Source organism: Arabidopsis lyrata, assembly GCF_000004255.2.
Source record: "Arabidopsis lyrata subsp. lyrata unplaced genomic scaffold ARALYscaffold_2, whole genome shotgun sequence".
NCBI classification, from domain to species: Eukaryota; Viridiplantae; Streptophyta; class Magnoliopsida; order Brassicales; family Brassicaceae; genus Arabidopsis; species Arabidopsis lyrata.
The window spans coordinates 17,073,947-17,092,547 of record NW_003302554.1 but is presented as its reverse complement, the minus strand read 5'-3'; the positions used below and the strand labels follow the sequence as shown (position 1 = coordinate 17,092,547).

General features: G+C 38.0%; 4 protein-coding genes across 7 annotated transcripts; 3 read left to right on the top strand and 1 right to left on the bottom strand.

Annotated features, from left to right (window-relative positions):
- Window positions 1-462: 462 nt before the first annotated feature.
- Window positions 463-4,885, top strand: LOC9323698 (cyclin-B2-4). Of its 3 annotated transcripts, XM_002889029.2 has the most exons (15): window positions 465-725; window positions 873-945; window positions 1,042-1,168; window positions 1,259-1,318; window positions 1,405-1,453; window positions 1,545-1,676; window positions 1,760-1,903; window positions 1,983-2,072; window positions 2,164-2,388; window positions 2,477-2,575; window positions 2,662-2,840; window positions 2,983-3,116; window positions 3,149-3,475; window positions 3,872-4,340; window positions 4,618-4,885. In XM_002889029.2, coding segments are annotated over exons 2-13 (1,299 nt in total). In that variant the 5' UTR covers window positions 465-725; window positions 873-887; the 3' UTR covers window positions 3,151-3,475; window positions 3,872-4,340; window positions 4,618-4,885. The 3 variants fall into 3 exon arrangements, with proteins under 3 accessions (XP_020891279.1, XP_002889075.1, XP_020891278.1); XM_021035619.1 differs by having other exon boundaries at window positions 466-725; window positions 2,983-3,475; XM_021035620.1 differs by lacking the exons at window positions 3,149-3,475; window positions 3,872-4,340; window positions 4,618-4,885 and having other exon boundaries at window positions 463-725; window positions 2,662-2,803; window positions 2,983-3,135.
- A 47-nt stretch (window positions 4,886-4,932) lies between these two features.
- LOC9323697 (small nuclear ribonucleoprotein SmD3a) lies at window positions 4,933-6,553 on the bottom strand. The gene is made up of 5 exons (XM_002887587.2): window positions 6,318-6,553; window positions 5,698-5,750; window positions 5,536-5,596; window positions 5,387-5,443; window positions 4,933-5,281 (listed from the first exon to the last, which is right to left on the bottom strand). Exons 1-5 carry the CDS (start codon window positions 6,474-6,476, stop codon window positions 5,222-5,224), a joined length of 390 nt encoding a protein of 129 aa, XP_002887633.1. The 5' UTR covers window positions 6,477-6,553; the 3' UTR covers window positions 4,933-5,221.
- A 3,727-nt stretch (window positions 6,554-10,280) lies between these two features.
- On the top strand, window positions 10,281-12,487 carry LOC9325137 (probable acyl-activating enzyme 21). The gene is made up of 4 exons (XM_002889028.2): window positions 10,281-10,507; window positions 10,590-11,306; window positions 11,484-11,839; window positions 11,921-12,487. Exons 1-4 carry the CDS (start codon window positions 10,310-10,312, stop codon window positions 12,297-12,299), a joined length of 1,650 nt encoding a protein of 549 aa, XP_002889074.1. The 5' UTR covers window positions 10,281-10,309; the 3' UTR covers window positions 12,300-12,487.
- Window positions 12,488-12,927: 440 nt separating this feature from the next.
- Window positions 12,928-18,228, top strand: LOC9325136 (pentatricopeptide repeat-containing protein At1g76280). 2 transcript variants are annotated; one of them, XM_021035594.1, is made up of 14 exons: window positions 12,928-13,149; window positions 13,249-13,315; window positions 13,394-13,463; window positions 13,558-13,745; window positions 13,920-14,027; window positions 14,116-14,298; window positions 14,536-14,979; window positions 15,335-15,430; window positions 15,542-15,715; window positions 16,113-16,340; window positions 16,543-16,686; window positions 16,774-16,962; window positions 17,190-17,309; window positions 17,386-18,228. In XM_021035594.1, exons 1-14 carry the CDS (start codon window positions 13,136-13,138, stop codon window positions 17,776-17,778), a joined length of 2,418 nt encoding a protein of 805 aa, XP_020891253.1. In that variant the 5' UTR covers window positions 12,928-13,135; the 3' UTR covers window positions 17,779-18,228. The 2 variants fall into 2 exon arrangements, with proteins under 2 accessions (XP_020891253.1, XP_020891255.1); XM_021035596.1 differs by lacking the exons at window positions 12,928-13,149; window positions 13,249-13,315; window positions 13,394-13,463 and having other exon boundaries at window positions 13,664-13,745; window positions 13,904-14,027.
- Window positions 18,229-18,601: the final 373 nt, after the last annotated feature.

The window sequence follows — 18,601 nt, the reverse complement described above, 5'->3', positions numbered from 1 at the left end:
ATAATGTATTTGACTATTGAGTTTTTTTTAATGGGAAAAAAAAAAGGAAAAAGGAAAAAGGTGAAGAGCCGTTAGGCTAAGTTTTAAAGATTTAAATCATCCGACGACCAAAAAAAAATCATCTATTAGCTTGAGATTGGATAAAAAATAAATCAATCAGATTGGATATAGTCTAGTAATAATGTATAAATTGTTTTATTTGGGGTAAAATCGTTTGGTTTTAATAGTAAGAAAAAAAACAATTACGAGGCGGTTGGTGGTCGGCGACATTGAAATAAAACATGGACCATTGGACCGTTGAGCGTGGTGGTAGTAATAAGTAATAACGAAGAAAATAAGCAAAAGAATTTTGAAAACGCACATGGTTACAAATATAGCCGTTGGGCTCCTGATTTCCTTTTTCCATTAGGTTGAGGTAGCATCCAACGGCTCAGATTTACTAGCCGTTGATTCTAAAAAGGGAAGAAAAAAAAGAACACATTTTTTTTGTGTGTTGCAGACATATATCCGCTCTTCACGTCTTCAAAATCTTTGATTGATCTCTCTACAGTCTCTTTTACCCTTTTTCCTTCAATTTTGTTTTCGTTGCGAGAGAAAGAAGATAAAGAGAGAGAGAGACTCTTGAAGATCATTGAAGAGAGCCAGAGATCGATTTCTGTTTGCTATTATGGGATTTTGCTTCTGACAGAGAGATAGAGAAAGACTAATACCTTGAAAGCGTCAAGGTAAAGAATTTAGTGTTGATGTCATCTGGGTTTAAGAGATTTACTACATATTGTTCTTGATCTTTAGATTCTCAAATCGGATTCAAGACCCAATTTTTAATTTGGATTTTGTTTTGACTTGAGACATGTTTCTTCTGTGATTGCAAGATACGGAAGATAATCATGGGTGGATCAGATGAGAACAGACACGGAGTCATTGGACCGATGAATCGACAACAAGGTAGATCACAATCAAAACAAGAATCCCCAATTGATCAAAAGTCAATCTTTCGTTTGTTTTACTAAAAAGATGATTTTGTCAATTTTATTGGAAAAGGGAGTTTACGTGGAGGAAAGGTAATTCCGACGAATGGACAGACAAGAAGAGCACTGAGTAATATAAACAAGAACATCATCGGAGCTCCTGTTTATCCTTGTGCTGTCAACAAAAGACCATTCACTGAGTAATTTTATTTTTTACCTTCTTCTTTAATTGATTCATTCTTTGATAAAAAGTTGTATACACTTATCTTAAAAACCAACTGTTTTCTCAGGAACAATGGGATATGTAACAAGAAGATTCCACCTGTTCCAGTGCATCGACCAGTTACAAGGTGAGTGATTTCAATTGATTTCTGCTTCAGTGTCACAATTGGACTATGAGTTTATTTAAGAGCTTTAATCATTGGCTCGGTTTCAGGAAATTTGCTGTTCAGTTAGCTGAGAACAATCCCCAAATCCACAAGGAGGTACCTTTATATTAACACTAATTGAATTTGGTAATTGAAAACATGACATGGTTTAGGTTGTCTAATCTCATGTTTTTTTCTTTGTGGTTAGGAAACCAAGAAATCAGACTTGATTTCGAACGAAGCATTAGATAGAATCATAACAGATGTGGAAGAAGGAGACTTTAATGAACCAATGTTTGTTCAACACACTGAAGCCATGCTTGAAGAGATTGACCGAATGGTAACAATCTTGACCTACTGGTGTTAAAGCCACTCTTTTTTTTTGTTACTCGGATGAAGAAACATGTTGTCTTTTATCTCCAGGAGGGGATTGAAATGGAAGATTCAAATGATATTGATGTTGAAGTAGAAGAGTCTGTTATGGATATAGACAGCTGTGACAAGAACAATCCTTTAGCTGTAGTTGAATACATTGATGATATATATTGCTTCTTCAAGAAAAATGAGGTAACTTTTAGTGTTTAGTTTCTGTATCAATATGATCAAATTTGGTTTCAAGATTGAAACTTTTTCAATTATATTGCAGTGTCGTAGCTGCGTACCGCCTAATTACATGGAGAATCAACAAGACATTAACGAGAGGATGAGAGGAATCCTTATTGATTGGTTGATTGAGGTATAGATACACACAGGCAAAAAAACAGAACATTGCTCTGTTTTTTTTTTTGTTGTCTTAGTTTAAAGCTTACTGTGAAAATTTGTTGCAGGTACATTACAAGTTTGAGCTGATGGAGGAGACGCTTTACCTCACAATCAATCTCATCGATAGATTTCTTGCCGTTCATCATCATATAGCGAGGAAAAAGCTTCAGCTTGTGGGTGTAACAGCTATGTTGCTTGCTTGCAAATACGAAGAAGTTTCAGTTCCAGTTGTTGATGATCTTATCCTGATCTCTGACAAGGCTTACACTAGGACAGAGATTCTTGATATGGTAAAATCTTACAATAGATGATATAGTCCCGATAATAACCGTGCTTCTCTCTGCTTTATATGTAGATGATCATTATGGTGTCTTGCAGGAGAAGTTAATGGCGAATACCTTGCAATTCAATTTCTGTCTTCCAACTCCATATGTGTTCATGAGACGGTTTCTCAAAGCTGCACAATCTGACAAAAAGGTTTGTGTAGTAACTTTGATGATAATCTTCTCTCTTATGTTTATATATTAAGAATCAAAACATGATTATAAGGTGTGGTCTTTCAGCTTGAGCTTCTATCATTCTTCATCATCGAGCTTTGTCTAGTGGAGTACGAGATGCTTCAGTACACTCCTTCTCAGTTGGCTGCATCGGCGATCTACACAGCTCAGAGCACACTTAAAGGATTCGAGGATTGGAGCAAAACCAGTGAGTTCCACTCAGGCTACACCGAAAAAACTCTTCTGTAAGAAAACCAAAGCTAAAAAAAAAAAAAAAAAAATTAAAAAAAGAAAACCAAAGCTTTAGTATTATAATCTGATTTGAATTCATCACAGGCCTCTCGAGGTTCTGAAAATGTTTTGGTTTTGATGATCAATCTCTCACAGGGAATGTTCGAGAAAGATGGTTGGTTTGCATCACAAGGCAGGGACAGGGAAGTTAACAGGTGTTCACAGGAAATACAACACATCCAAATTTGGTTATGCTGCAAGAATTGAACCAGCTGGGTTTCTTCTGCTGTGAACGAACCAACGGTTAAAATTAGTTCACACGGAATCTATAAATGACTTGACCAAAGTTCATCACTGAAGAGAGAGCAACATAAGTTGCATATATGGTAGAAATTTCTGAACACGTACGTATCTCTGTGTGGGTTCACTTGTCTGTGTGGATGGTTTAATCTTTTCATTTTCGTTGCTAAGAGAATAATAGAAAGCGTTTTCGCTCTTAACTCTGCTTTTTAGGGTTCTTGATTTGAACATATTTTTCCACTCTTCTTTCCAAATTCCAAGTCTGCAGCATCTTTTATCACTCACAATCACGTTCACAACACTTGTGGCGAAAATAGATAAGGCTTTGTTTGGTTTAGTGGTCATCAAGGTTGTTGATGGTGGGTTTTGGGCTCGGGCCCAAACCCTTTAACGGGCCTAAACCCTTCAACGGGCCCATGCTTCCCTGTGGCCTAGCAGAAGCCAAGGGAAGGCCCAGACCCAATTTTCCACCGACCAAAGGGCAGAAAGGACATTTCGCACGAACAGTGTACCCTACTTCCGCACCGTATAAATGGCAAAAAAGAATGATTGTACAGGGATCCCGAAATAACCGCTTTTACAGAGAATATCATACAACCGTCAGAGCACTTTGCGGCTCTGCTCGTACTCTAAGTTTTTAGCTCGTCTATTTTTGTAATTGTCGGCTCGTTCTTTAAATAAGAGATTTTTCTTTCACCCTTAAGACTCCGAATACGTACTTGTTTGATTTTGAGGATCAACAAAGGTCGAGCAATTAGTAATAGTCACAAAAGAACATGTTATATTAATCTCATTCCCACAGTTGGTATGTGAATTATTCTACCATAAAAACTCTCCAGTTTAGGTGGACAGTGATACTAGTTACCGACGTTAGAGCCTAGAACAATGAAAACTCTCTTTCTAGATTGTTAACGAGTTTGCCATTTGATCTACCGACATCGTACAGAGCAATGGTTTTTTGTGTGGAAAAATCTTTTAGAATGACTTTGATGTATCTACTAGTGTCCATTGACGTTGACGTTGACGTTGACTTTATACTAGTTTATAAGATGTACCTCTTTCACAGAAATTTAAACTAAAGAAAAGAGAGAGAAAAATGAATAAAAGAGAATGTGGTAGTGGTAATATTGCTAAATTGTGTATTTGCTTATCAATAATGTTGCTGCTTTTATCTTCATCCCCTGAGAACTCGTTCGTCTCAGCTCTCCCAACTGGTGAGTCAACTTGTGTCGCTCGTTGTTTTACATTTTTTAATATAATCAATAGGCTAAATGGTACGATAATATTCATTACAAGAAAACAAGACCCTTTAGGCTTAGTATTATTTTCGTAGAAGATTAATTAAAAAAGCTTTTGGATTATATCCTTTTTATGTTTGTAAGTTCCCCTTTGCCTAAAACTAACACCATATAATATCGAATCAGTTGAAAGAGAACAAGTCTTTGGCAAGTTGTTAATTTTTTGTCGAAACAAGAACTAATATGCAAACAGATAAACATTGTGCAGGGGAGAAAACAGAGGGAGGAAGAAGAAGTGGAGTGAGAATGATGATGGATGCAAAACGGGTTGCTTATGTATACAGAAGCCGCTCGGGCCATGGTCCAGTCATGGTGGCCGAAACTAAACCATGAAATCGCGGTTGCCACATTTTACCACTATCTATGTCAAATGTTTTACTTCCTACAACTCGTGTCTTCTCCGTTTGATCCGACCATCTTTATCCGACTAATAAATGAATAAAAACGACCGCTTTTAGAAATTCATCATTTATGATATTCCGATTTTTAACCAAATTTCCACCTCCAAGACTAAAAAGACGAATCATTATAGAAATTTGAATCGTGCTCTGTTCTACATAAGATGTGGGAAGTCTCTCAATGACCACGTGAACAAAACATGTCAATGTTTCAAACATGTTAGTAACCCAAAACACAGAACTAGTCCCTCTTTCTCTCTTCCCTCCCTGTCTTCTTGTTAGAGATTTTACTTACTGTGTACCTTAAATGCATAAGTGACAAGCTGAAGTTGGCGGATTCTCATGGATACTGCAGAGATTGTCTCAAGAGTCGAAGCTACATTAGGAGGGTTAACTAAACTACCTCCTCACAGGTGGCACGGCTCCCCTTCCTCCTGTTCCACGTCCAGTACCTTGACCCTTTATAACAACATCAAAGTTCAATTAGATGCCTTAAATTTCCAAACATTTTCTTCTTGACCTGTAAATCAGAAACATAAAGGACTTAGGCGAAGGTGAACTTACTTTGGCTCGCATTGCAGCGCCTCTTCCTCTGCCTACACCTAGTGAAGAGCTTTTTCCCTGCAATGATCAAGTAAGCAAGATGTTATTAGCTTCCATGTTTATAAAGCATAGATGGGTTTGATATTCTCCATCACGTTCAAGAAGTATACCTTGCCCCTAACATCCTTGAACATTGGAGCATTCTTTAGCATGTCTGGTATGACTATAAACCTGTCAAGATTTTACAAAATGTCACATATCAGTCAGCTAAGTTGAAAACAAAAGTAAATAAATAGGAAAGAAGCATAAGTCAAAAGGAGTTTATATAGCACCTGACTAAGCTGCCTCGAATGAAGACATGCTCAAGCTGTGATACCTTACCATCCTGTTCCATAAAGAGCCCAAACGTAAGTTCAGTAACAATCATGAATAGAAGATAGTAAGTTGTACTCAAAATGTACAAATGTGTCAGAGTATATATATATACAGTAACACTTAAAGATTAAACATATGGTCTTGTAGTTTATAAATAGGAAACTCGTACCAGTTCATTCCACAAATTTACAAGTTCTACTAAAGCCATATCACTGGTGAATTGTAAGGAAAACAAGAAATCTGTCTTTAGGCCCATCATGATTCAACATAGTAACAACTTAAGCACGACCTTTATAATCTTCCTTGTCTACTAGTAGCATATACAGGAACTAAACCCCAGTCACTACTAGGATCACAATTTAAGTGTTTTTACTCGCAAGAATTTCACAAGGATTGTCAATTTTCCTCAAAGATAGAACTACTCTTAACAATCCCCAAAAATAGAACCTTTCACGAGGATTTAACCCAACCTAAGCCGCTAAATTTTAGAGTACATTCTCAATTCGTGCCTATTCTAGGGTTTTCAAAGCTCCTACATCGGCTATGGACAAGAAACGAAGCCCTAGTAAAACGTTACCTTGGCTTTATAGGTGATGTTCTCGAGCTGACAGTTCCAATTATCCTCACACTCGATCATGCTTCCTCTGTACAGCTCACCGCTCTTCATCTCCACCGACACAATATGACCGGACGATTCGTGAAGAAGCTTCACCGGAATCCCCAAACTCCGACTCATCTTCGATTCACTAAACCCTAATTGAACCTTCCCTTTTCCTTTTTTTTTTTTTTGCAGCGAAAAAAGCGTTTCCAGTTGTAAATTACACTCTTAGGGCTATTTATTTAGGATTTGGGTCGGCCCATTAGTTTATTAGGCCCATTAATTTACTAGGCCCGTTATTTGAATGTTGGTGTCTAGACCTGAGTTCGGGTTTTCGGGTCGGGTCGGGTCGGTTTGTTCGGGTTTCGGGTTAATTGTGAAATTTTAAATATTGCCGAAGATAACCAAATTTGATTTCGGTTCGGTCGGTTCGGAAACCGGTTATTTCGGTTTTTCAAAATTTAACCGATTTAAACCGAAATACATGTGTATGCAACCAAAAATCATCATTTCTACTTATATCTACCTGCTATTATCATCAATTCATCAATATGCAATCAAACAAACAAAAATCATAAGAAATATAATATCATCATTCATCACCATTGATCAAACAACATCCAAAAGGCATTACCAATAGTTCAAAAGTAAACAAACAACATTCATATTTCATAAGTTCAAAAGACATAATATCAGAATAGAGAGTTAAGAGTTAAAGAGAGAGAGAGAGAGAGAGAGAGAGAGAGAGAGAGAGAGAGAGAGAGAGAGAGAGAGAGAGAGAGAGAGAGAAGTTTGGGTACACATGGTGATGGTCCAAAAAGACAGAGCCCTTCAAGTGATCACGGCGGCAAGTTTGCATCATCAGCCACTGTTTTGAATCCTGCAACTGAAAATAATGAAATAAGTCAATAAGATATGAAGTAAAATTAGTAAATCATAGAAAGACTATAAGAAACAAGAAATTTGAGTACCCAAGGACTCATGGAAATCCAATTCTTCTAGCATTTGAACCAAATTTGCAAGCTTCTCTTGATGAATGGTATTCCTCAACCATTGTTGTGTGCAAATGAGAGATTCAACCATGTGAGGGGATAGACAACTCCGGAAAGGATCCAAAATCCTTCCACTTGTACTGAATGCCGACTCTGAAGCCACAGAAGAAACTTGAATGGCAAGGACATCTTTCACAAACTCTGACAAGACTGGAAACTTATGGCTGTTGCGTCTCCACCATGATAAGACATCATAGTCCATACCCAATCTGTTTTTTTGCCTTGGCACAGCCTTTTCCAACAAGTAAATGTCAAGCTCACTGGTGGCTATATCATTCACTGTCTCTGTAGCCAGTTCATCATACAATGAATCCCTACTTTCTAATTCATCATCATCCTCAAAAAGCGGTGCCAAATCATCAACTTCTCCACTCTTGTTTCCTGTACTTTCAGCTTGAGAGTTGTTACATAATCTCTGCACATACTCTTCAAACAAGTTCTTCATCAGCTTCTTAATGGAGCTTTTCAGATGGTCACTTTCCAAACTATCCTTCCCATAAAGCTTGTCAAAGCAGATATTAGCAAATTGCATCTTGTTCCTAGGATCAAACACACTAGCACTGATCACTAGTGGATTCATATTGATCAGTCCATCCCAATACTTCTCAAGTTTGGCCCTTATATCCATTGCTTCAAGCCGCAACTCTTGATCATCATTGATGCTCAAATTAATCAAACTTCTTTCAATAAGCACTATCTCATGGTAACAGATTGTAGAAGTAACTGTCTTAGTGGCTGAAAAAGCCAAGGTGCAGTCGAAAAAGATCTTTAAGAACTTCACTAACCTTTGCACATCATCCCAGCCTTTTGAAGTAGGAGGTCCAACCCTCTTCTTTGCACCCTCTGGTCCACTCTCTCCATTCTCTTCTTCTGATTCCTGGAAGTAGTCATTATAGAGCTTGTCTTCTGCGAGTAACTTCTCAAATGCAACTCTAAATTTCAAAGCATTTGTTAGCATGAGATATGTGCTGTTCCACCTTGTCACACAGTCTAAACAAGAGCTTCCTCTACCACACTTACCTGTCTCAACCCTCAACTTAAATGATTTCAACCTATCACCTGATGATCTTACATACCTAATTGCATTCCTAATGGCTACAATGCTTTCATTTACCTTTGCTAGGCCATCTCTGACTATCAAGTTCAGTATATGTGCACAGCAACGCATATGGATTAATGAACCGTCTCTAACTAATGCATTAGGCCCCATCGACCTACAAGCATCTGTGAACAACCTAATTGCTTTGTCATTCCCTTTAGCATTATCTACTGTGATAGTGAATACCTTTTTAAATCCCCATTCCTCTAGACATGCTCTAAGATGATCAGCAATGGTGTCTCCTTTATGATCTGTCACAGGCTTGAACCAGATAATCCTTTTCTGCAAATCCCAGCCCTTGTCAATCCAATGAGCAGTGATCACCATGTAGCTGCAAGCAGTTGTAGGAGCAACCCAAATATCAGTCGTCAAAGACACTCTCTGCTGTTCACAGCTAAACAGACTCTTCAATTTAGCTGTTTCACTAAGAAACATCTTAAAGACGTCTTCAGTTGCTGTCCTCCTACAGTGAACCGTGTACAATGGAAGCATATTTGCACAGAATCTCTTAAATCCTTCAGACTCCACAAATGCAAATGGTAACTCACACAAAACAAGCAACTCATTCACTGACCTCCTAAAAAGCGCTTTATCATAAGGAACTGTAGTGATTGCACCCCTCATATCACCAGCCAACACCTTCTGAGTACCAAGATCTTGATGTGCCTTGTAAAACTTGCATCTTAGCAGATGACTCTTCATGGAACTTGTCCCATGTAACTTAGTATCACATCCAATCTGTTGGGAACAATACCGACACCTAGCTACACCTACAAGATCTTCCTTCTCAATATAATGCTGCCAAACTTCAGCTCTATGCGCTTGCTTTTTCTTTGCTTTCTTCGGCTTTGGAACATCACTGCTTGATCGCTCTGTCGTGGGTCTTCTTCTCCTTCCCGCAGAAGATTCTGTAGTACCATCACCATCAGCTTCCTCACCCAAAAAAGCTTCGTTGTTGTCTTCAGTTTCCGATATCTACATAGAAGAGAGATTATAAGGAATTAAGGTTTCCGGTTTCAGTCTTTCAGTTTCAGACAAGCAGAATACCTAGACAGACACAACCGGAAATGATAAATTGAGCAATAACATCGATTCGTAAAAGCCCCAAACCCAAAGAACAAAACCCTAAATCCCAAATCGAAATCAACACTTAAACAGAGAGAGTAGAGGATTTCTAACTCACCTTATACCAAATCGGAGGACAAACAAGGAAGAATGACTGATAATTTGACGAGGAAGACGAGATTGAGGCGTCGCCAGTCGCAAATCGAGAGTGAGGCTCGAGGAAGTGAAAGAAATGAAATGAGATTAGGGTAAAAAAAAATTTGGCTTTTATATTTAGGTTTCATTTTCGGTAATCGTCGGTAACCGATCGGAATACCCGAACCGAACCGACCGAATAGAAAACCGAAGTCCTAATTTCATCTATTCCGATCGGTATATCTCCCACACCCGAAGCATACCGAATTGCGTTTTTTCGGGTTAGGTCGGGTCGGAAAGTTCGGGTCGGGTTTTTATCCCATGCCTATTGGTGTCCCTTTGTTTTGGATTAGTACAAAAAAAGGATTAGTACAAGAGATTTGTTTGGTAATTAAAGCTCCTTAAAACTTGTGACAACTCAGATTCTCTAAACAGATGTGGCAATGTAACCAAGCTTCTTCACAGATTCTGATTTAGTAGCCAAATTTGGCTTCTTGTGGTCATAATTAATCAAAGATTTCATATTAATTGTTGGAGCGTTACACAAAATAGTTTGCCTATAAATACAATAAGCTAATCCTTTTTTATGCTTTTAGTAGCTCAATAACCATAGAGAAAAGATGGAAGGAACAATTAGGTGCTCGGCGAATTACGTCCCGCTTACTCCGATCAGCTTCCTCGAGAGAGCCGCCGTCGCCTTTGGCCCCAGAACCTCCGTCGTGTATGGTGATATTCAGTACACTTGGCGACAAACACGTGACCGTTGCGTCCGCCTTGCCTCTGCTCTCTCCGACCTCGGTCTCTCCCGCCACGACGTTGTAAGTGGTTCAACGACTTTTATATATTGCCATATTGGTCATATATACTTTTTTCTTTTATTTAAACAATTTCTTTTATCAGGTGGCTGCTTTAGCGCCAAATGTTCCTGCGTTATGTGAGCTTTATTTTGGAGCTCCGATGGCTGGATCAGTACTTTGCGTGTTGAACACGACCTTCAATTCTCAGATGCTTGCGATGGCGCTGGAGAAAACGAAGCCAAAAGTCTTCTTCGTTGACTCTGAGTTCCTCTCCGTCGCTGAAGAATCTCTCAGTCTCCTCTCAAACATCGAAGAACAACCTCTCATCATCACAATCACAGAAAATCAAACCGAGAAATCAAAATATGAAGAATACGAGGATTTTCTCTCTTCCGGAAACCCTAATTTCATACCCCTACGACCGGTTGACGAATGCGATCCAATCGCCCTCAACTTCACATCCGGAACCACATCCACGCCCAAATGTGTCGTCTATAGTCACCGCGGTGCGTATCTGAACGCAACTGCTACTGGTGTTATGAATGAGATGAAACCAATGCCGGTTTATCTCTGGACAGTTCCTATGTACCATTGTAGCGGGTGGAGCTCTGTTTGGACAGTTGCGGCTTTTGGAGGAGTCAACGTCTGTCTCAGGGAAGTCAACGACAGAGTTATATTTGATAGTATCGTGAAGCACAAGGTAACTAACTTTGGTGGCTCGCCTCCGGTTCTCAACATGATTGCCAATGCACCAGACTCGGTCAAGAAGTCGTTCCCATGGACCGTACAGGTTATGAGCGGAGGATCCTCGCCTCCTGAGGTAAAACTAATCACAGAGTTTTGAATTACATGTTTGTTCAATCCGGCTTATTCGGTTTGAACTTCCATATTTTAGGTTATATATAATGCCTTGCTTTATACGTTAGCTCCGTCACAGTAGATTAATATTAATATTTTACATAGAATCATAGTATAAGATATTAATTTATTTGGACAGGTCATGTTAAGACTCAAGAAGCTAGGATTCAAAGTGATGATGGCTTATGGATGCACGGAGGTGTATGGACTAGGAACAGCTTGTTTGTGGATGCCCGAGTGGGAGAATCTACCTGAAGAAGAGAGTTCAAGGCTCAAGGCAAGAGATGGTCTCAACCATTTCGCCAAGGAAGCTGTCGATGTGTTGGACCCAACCACCATGAAATCGGTTCCACACGACGGCAAGACTATCGGGGTGATTATTCTCCGGGGGAATACCGTCATGAGCGGTTACTTCAAGGACAAGGAAGCCACTGAAGCAGCTTTTCGAGGTGGATGGTTCTGGAGTCGCGACATGGGAGTTATAGATCCTGATGGGTAAGTAAATTAATAAATCATCGATAACTTTGAATATTACTTTGAATATTACTAATGATTATGATGTTTCCACATCCAAAGCTACATACAATATAAAGATAGGTCACAAGATGTTATAACATGCGGAGGAGAAATTATGGGGTCAAAAGAGATAGAAGGGATTCTCTATAGTCACCCGGCGGTTTATGATGCAGCGGTAGTTGGTCGACCGGACGAAGCTTTAGGAGAATCGATGTGTGCATTCGTGAAGCTCATAGAAGGAGCTGAAGCGAAAGAGGAAGAGATCATTGAGTTCTGTGAGAGAAAGATTGGGATCAAGAACATGAAGATGGTTCCAAAGACAGTAGTCTTCTCGGATGTTCCTAAGATTCACACTGGGAAGATTCGGAAGAATGTTCTGAGAGAGATGGCCAAGAACATGGGTTATGTTCCAGTGAAAGTTGTGGAGCAAATGAAATGATAATTTATCAATTCAACTAATAAAATAAAATAAAAAGTGTAAACTTTTATATGTTCAGATGTTCTATGTATAAAAAATAATGAAGTCTCATTTCTAGTAGACACAAAATATCAGTAGATGAGAATGGGTATGACTCCGCATGTATTATTCTCTTGATATTAGTATTATGTAGTTTCATTGTTTAAGCACACTGATGGTATTTGATATTTTTGTATTAGGTGATCACTAATATTTTTCTACATGAGTTGGTTGATTGAAATGTTTTTTGTTTTTGATCTACTTTTTTTTGGCAGTATGCAGTTATATGCACTATGCAGGACTATATATATATATATATAGTAATGGTAAAAACCAGGGAATATCTTTCACAAGTTTTCACCTTAAATCAATTCATTTTGATAGAATTATGAGATTAATCTTTCTCTCACAGAACTCAATGATCTCTTCAAAAATATCAAACTAAACTTTTTCAAAAAAAAAAAAAAAAAAAAAGATATCAAACTAAACCAGTCCAGATCAAATCAAACCGAAGAGAAATTGGAATGCCCAATCAGAAATGCATAAATGGGCCAAATGTGAAGAACACGGCCCATTAATTGTTTTTCCATCAGACTGATAAACCTGAAATGTTTTCTTTTCGGCAAGCGTCTCTTCTCTTACATGGTCGCATCTCTTTGTGTAGATTGCTAGAACCAGATACACAATTGAAACGAGTTTCGATCAATGGAAATGTTCGCTTACTGATTTAGGGTTTAGATTTTAGTTTTGTGAAGTAAGTTTTCTCCTTTTCGTAAATTGCTAATCTCGAAGAAGCTCAGAATCGAGCCTGAAAAGCTATGTACAGAGCTCTGTAAGTTATTTTGGAAAAATTGGTTTTTTTTTTTTTTTTTTTTTTTTTTTTGTGTTCAACAAATGTTCATTGACTTTGCTTCGTGTTTGAGCAATGAAGGTGGCTTTCTCCATTGCGATTTATTGTGAGCTCGTCGTCGTCAAAGTTAACGCCTTACGTATCTCGGGTTAGTTATCAGTTCCCTGTGTTTCCTCAATTAAATTTGAAAACTTTTCAATTTGATTAAATGGGTATTTGATTATAGGGACGAGGACTAAGTGGAATCGATAATGGGGCTGGTTGTTCTTGTTCTCGTAGTGTCACAACATTGATTGGTATGGTCTGTTTGTCTCTCACTATCTATTTCATCTTACTTGGATTATTAAAGACGAGATTTTGTGACTTGAGAGTGCTTGCTTTCATATGCAGGTAATGAATTCATCCGATGCCAAGATGAGTCAAAAATCTTACAGGTGCAGATTGTTGATGCACTTCGTTCCGGAGAGAGGCCTGGAGCTTCAGCTCTGCTTTTTCAGTTTATACAGGGGAATTATTCACTTAGTGCTCATGATTTTCATGATATTCTACATTATTGTGCTCGATCACCGGATCCTGTGGTAAGTTTGATATATGACAAAATCTCCCTTTGGATTTGTTTAATCTTTGTTTATCTTTCACAAGTTATATTTCAATGAAGTTTTGGTAGGGCTGAGATGTAAATCTGTAATTAATTTCTCATAATACAGTACTCTTGTTGTCTCTGACCTCAAGCCAGTAAATTGTTCGTGTAGTTTGTCATGGAGACTTACAGTGTAATGTGTAAGAAGGAAATTAGTCTGGACAGCAGATCTTTGTTGTTCATTGTACAATCCCTTTGTAATGGGGGGCACTTGGATAAGGTATAGTTATTCCACTCAAATAACCAGTATATTCTTACATAATGTGACTAAAGGAGATGAGTGAATATTTTTGGGCATATTTGTTCAGGCATCAGAGTTTATTCACGCTGTCGGAGAAGATGATAGTATCTCTCCTATTCTGCCCGTTTATAACTATTTTCTTGGCGCCTGTGCAAAAACGAGAAGTGTATATCATGCTAGTAAATGTTTGGAATTGATGGATCAACGGAGAGTAGGGAAGAATGAAATAACTTATGCAGCACTTCTCAAGGTTTGTTAAGAATAGATCTTATTTCAGTGCCTTTATCTTTTTTCTTTCAAGAGGTGTTATATGCCAACTTCAAAATTTGGAGTGTAGGAGATGTGGACAGGACTTATCATTTTATTTTTTGTCCCCATTTTTGTCTTAGCTTTACTGTCGCTTAAGGACTTCCTTTTGTTCCTTGACATAGAGGTTTCATTTGCATTGATCTTACTTTCTTTGTTATCTGATTAATATTATTTTCAGCTTGCAGTTTTTCAGCGCAATCTATCAGCTGTCAATGATATCTGGAAACACTATGTCAACCACTATAGCCTGGATATACTTCCTCTCAGAAAATTCATATGGTCCTTTACGAGGCTAGGGGATTTGAAATCAGCATATGAATTATTGCAACACATGGTGGATCTAGCTTCAAGAGGAGAGCTCTTTGTTAAATCCAACAGAGGAAAATTGCATTCCACGACACTGGATATTCCTGTACCAGCAAAAGGTGAAACAGGATCAGAGAAAGTTGCTTTTGGAGTAAATGATCACAATGTGGAGTACAATTCGTCTTCCAAAGTGGCTTTGCCGAAAGGTCACAACAAAATCCCTGCAACTAGGGTCCTCAGGTGGTCGTTCAATGATGTGATTCATGCATGTGGACAATCTAAAAACTCTGAGCTAGCGGAGCAGCTAATGCTTCAGGTATCTCCCACTCCTTTCCCATTCATCCATTTCATGTCCTTATCCACTCTCTATGCTCTGCGTGCGATACTGTAGAGTTATGAGAAAAAAAACTCTTCGAAACATTTGTAGGAGACAGTTGCAGCATTAACGAATCTTTAGTGGGAACTTTGATCTTCTGTCTATTACCTTGATTGAAATTCCGAAGCTTTCATGATCATTGATACCAGCTCTTTATCATCCTTGTTGGGCTATAAAAGCTGTTAAATAGCTGTCTGCTTCCCTTGTCTTTTATGATTTTATCTGGTTCGGGTCCTGCTTTGTGGTATTAGGTAAAACCTCATTTCGCTGACTTTCTTCTTATCCCCACTAACAGATGCAAAATATTGGGTTGCTACCATCAAGCCACACATATGATGGTTTCATTAGAGCTGTTGCATTTCCAGGAGGATATGAATATGGCATGACACTGGTAAGAGTTTATATATTGTACAAGTCACCTCTTTCATAATATCTTTCTTTCTGTAGTTTATTTTTTTTTTTCTTATAACGATTTCTCTTTATGTTTCATATCTCTACGCAGTTGAAAGTAATGCAGCAGCAGAATCTGAAACCATATGATTCAACTCTAGCTACGGTGTCAGCCTATTGCAGTAAAGCCTTTCAAGTTGATTTAGCTGAACATCTGCTGGATCAAATATCTGAATGCTCGTACGCATATCCTTTTAATAACCTTCTTGCTGCATATGACTCCTTGGTTAGTTATTTTGATTCTACATATTGAAAGCCAGTTACCGTAGATACCTCTTTTACCTTTCAATGTTTGTGTATTCTGTTACAAGTATTTTTTCCCGAAGCCTCAAGTACATGAGTTTGATCCTAGATGCCATAGAAAGTTCAAAAGACCATACTTGTGACTATGTTGCCACTCTAATCATAGGAGACACTCGGAACAAAGGGTTAATGTTCTGTTCTATTAGTTCTTACTCGAAATATTCGTACAAAAATAATCTGCAGTCTAAGTAGTTGTCATGTTTTATAGGTCTTGTTATTATGTGTCCATATTTAGTACATAATCCTTGAACCTAAACAACTTTGTTCTGTTTATCTATGCATGTCACTGTGAGATTCAGTTTCTTACTATTGCTTTGTAGGATCAACCAGAGCGTGCTGTCCGAGTTTTGGCTAGAATGAAACAGCTAAAACTGCGTCCAGATATGAGGACCTATGAACTGCTCTTTTCCTTATTTGGTAATGTAAATGCACCATATGAAGAGGGCAACATGTTGTCCCAAGTAGACTGTTGTAAAAGGATTAATGCTATAGAAATGGACATGGTGAGAAATGGTTTTCAGCACAGTCCTATCTCAAGGCGGAATGTGGTTAGTTTCTGCTCCATATAAATAAATAGGTCTTGACCTGTTTGAAGCAGAGGATAATCAAATATAATATTATTCAGCTAAAAAGCAGCTGGAAAATCCTTTTTAAGACGATACTATCAATCTTTACTTCGTCATTGTGTTTGTATGTGTTATATATCAGAACAATGAACTTATTGTTTACACTTCCTTTTTCTTTCCCCAGCTTAGAGCCCTCGGAGCTGAAGGTATGGTGAATGAGATGATCCGACACCTGCAAAAGGCTGAAAACCTCAATGTTCACAGCAATATGTATCTAGGAACGCCTACATACAACATAGTTCTTCATTCACTTCTTGAGGCAAACGAAGTAAGTTTTGATGGTCTAATTTTTGAAATTTTCATTGGACCAACATCTAAATAGCAATATTGATCGCTGTTCTTAAATTACATGCAGACTGACATGGTGATCAATATATTCAAACGTATGAAATCATGTGGCTGCCCTGCAGACGTTGCTACCTACAATATAATGATTGATTGTTGCAGCATTATTCACTCGTATAAATCAGCTTGTGCCCTAGTTTCCATGATGATCCGTGACGGATTTTCTCCAAAAGCTGTTACGTTTACTGCTCTGATGAAGGTAATAACAGAGTATTTGTTTACAATTTTAAAAGTTTGCTGCCATTTTTTTTCAAGAACTTGCTACAAGTATTCAGTTCAATATGAAAGAATTCTACACAGTACAGACACATTCCAAATTTTCTTGAACCATCGCTCACACTCAGAACGTCCAATTTTTTGGTGGAATCTAGCTGCTTATTGTTGTTCATTTTTTTTCATTACTTAAAGCGGTGTATTTCCTCTTAGATTTTGTTGAATGATGGGAATTTCGAGGAGGCACTCAATCTCTTGGACCAAGCTGCATTGGAAGAGATACATCTTGATGTCTTATCATACAACACCATTTTGCGTAAAGCATTCGAGAAGGTAAAGATATCTGTTGTAAAAACGCTAAAAGTAATGAAAGCGAATAAACTGCATTAGTATACACATTTGTCTGCAGGGAATGATTGATGTGATTGAGTACATAGTGGAGCAAATGCACCGAGAGAAAGTGAATCCAGATCCAACGACATGCCATTATGTTTTCACTTGTTATGTGGAAAAAGGGTATCATGCAACAGCTATAGAAGCTTTGAATGTTCTGAGCTTAAGGATGCTCAACGAAGAAGACAAAGAGAGTCTTCAGGAGAAGAAAATAGAGCTTGAGGAAAATTTCGTCATGAGCGAAGACCCTGAAGCCGAAACAAAGATAATAGAACTGTTCAGGAACTCTGAGGAGCATCTTGCTGCAGCACTTCTAAATCTAAGATGGTGTGCGATGCTCGGGGCCCGGATTATATGGTCGGAAGACCAAAGCCCCTGGGCCAGAGGACTCTCTAACAAGTATGGTTAATATGTAGAATGGGAAGTGTTCATTGTTCGTGAATAAGAGCGGTTTTGGTCTCTTCCTCTTTGCTGTTGATTCTCTGCCATTTCATGGGAGCTGGTGATTCTAGTACAAACTGGTGATTCTAGTTGGTGACGTAACCGTTCTGGAGGTCACCAATCAACCAGATGATCGATACGTTTTGGTGGTTCATTGAGACGATTTGATGAAACGGATCAGCAATACGGTTGAAACACCTAAAAACAAGGCGACATGAGAACGAACCATCAAATGCGATTGAGTTTGTTATAGTTATGTTTTCTGACAATGAATTTAACATAATTTTTTAAAGGTAACAAGTGCAATGCATATGATGATATATTGAAACTTGATAACTTAAAACAAAGAAGAGAATAATTACTGTGAAAACATAAAGGACAGATGGAAACGACAGAAACAAACGTAATAATGTTACAACTTGCTCCTGTTTTTCTCTTTTTTCTTTTGTATCTTACTCATCCAAATACAAAGACATTGTCCATAGATAGAGGACCAATCCTCTTTACTTAGCTGATTTCAAACCATAGAATACCAAACCAGAATTTTGCTAACTATAGTATATCGTACAACAATGCAAAACAAAAAGAAGATACTTTCCTGAACTAATAATATATATAAGAAAAGAAAAAAAAAAAAAAAAAAAAGGAAGAAGAAGATATTTTCTCTTTAAACAAAATGATTTCTGTTTTTCTTTCCCTTAATTACTGAGGTAAAAGATCTTCACTGCCCAAATCGTAGATATAGAATACTAAATAGTAAATAGTAAAATTAGTTACTCACTAATTATATC

What these genes read in the sequence shown, in the direction of transcription:
- LOC9323698 (XM_002889029.2), top strand. Translation starts at nt 888, where the DNA reads ATGGGTGGATCAGATGAGAACAGACACGGAGTCATTGGACCGATGAAT. An exon ending in ACCGATGAATCGACAACAAG is followed by an intron (nt 946 to 1,041) that starts GTAGATCACAAT and finishes TTATTGGAAAAG; the next exon opens with GGAGTTTACGTGGAGGAAAG. An exon ending in TTATTGATTGGTTGATTGAG is followed by an intron (nt 2,073 to 2,163) that starts GTATAGATACAC and finishes AATTTGTTGCAG; the next exon opens with GTACATTACAAGTTTGAGCT.
- LOC9323697 (XM_002887587.2), bottom strand. Translation starts at nt 6,476, where the DNA reads ATGAGTCGGAGTTTGGGGATTCCGGTGAAGCTTCTTCACGAATCGTCC. An exon ending in ATTCGAGGCAGCTTAGTCAG is followed by an intron (nt 5,597 to 5,697) that starts GTGCTATATAAA and finishes AAATCTTGACAG; the next exon opens with GTTTATAGTCATACCAGACA. An exon ending in TCAAGGATGTTAGGGGCAAG is followed by an intron (nt 5,444 to 5,535) that starts GTATACTTCTTG and finishes TGATCATTGCAG; the next exon opens with GGAAAAAGCTCTTCACTAGG.
- LOC9325137 (XM_002889028.2), top strand. Translation starts at nt 10,310, where the DNA reads ATGGAAGGAACAATTAGGTGCTCGGCGAATTACGTCCCGCTTACTCCG. An exon ending in GTCTCTCCCGCCACGACGTT is followed by an intron (nt 10,508 to 10,589) that starts GTAAGTGGTTCA and finishes TTCTTTTATCAG; the next exon opens with GTGGCTGCTTTAGCGCCAAA. An exon ending in GAGGATCCTCGCCTCCTGAG is followed by an intron (nt 11,307 to 11,483) that starts GTAAAACTAATC and finishes TTATTTGGACAG; the next exon opens with GTCATGTTAAGACTCAAGAA.
- LOC9325136 (XM_021035594.1), top strand. An exon ending in CACTTCTTGAGGCAAACGAA is followed by an intron (nt 16,687 to 16,773) that starts GTAAGTTTTGAT and finishes AATTACATGCAG; the next exon opens with ACTGACATGGTGATCAATAT. An exon ending in TGCGTAAAGCATTCGAGAAG is followed by an intron (nt 17,310 to 17,385) that starts GTAAAGATATCT and finishes ATTTGTCTGCAG; the next exon opens with GGAATGATTGATGTGATTGA.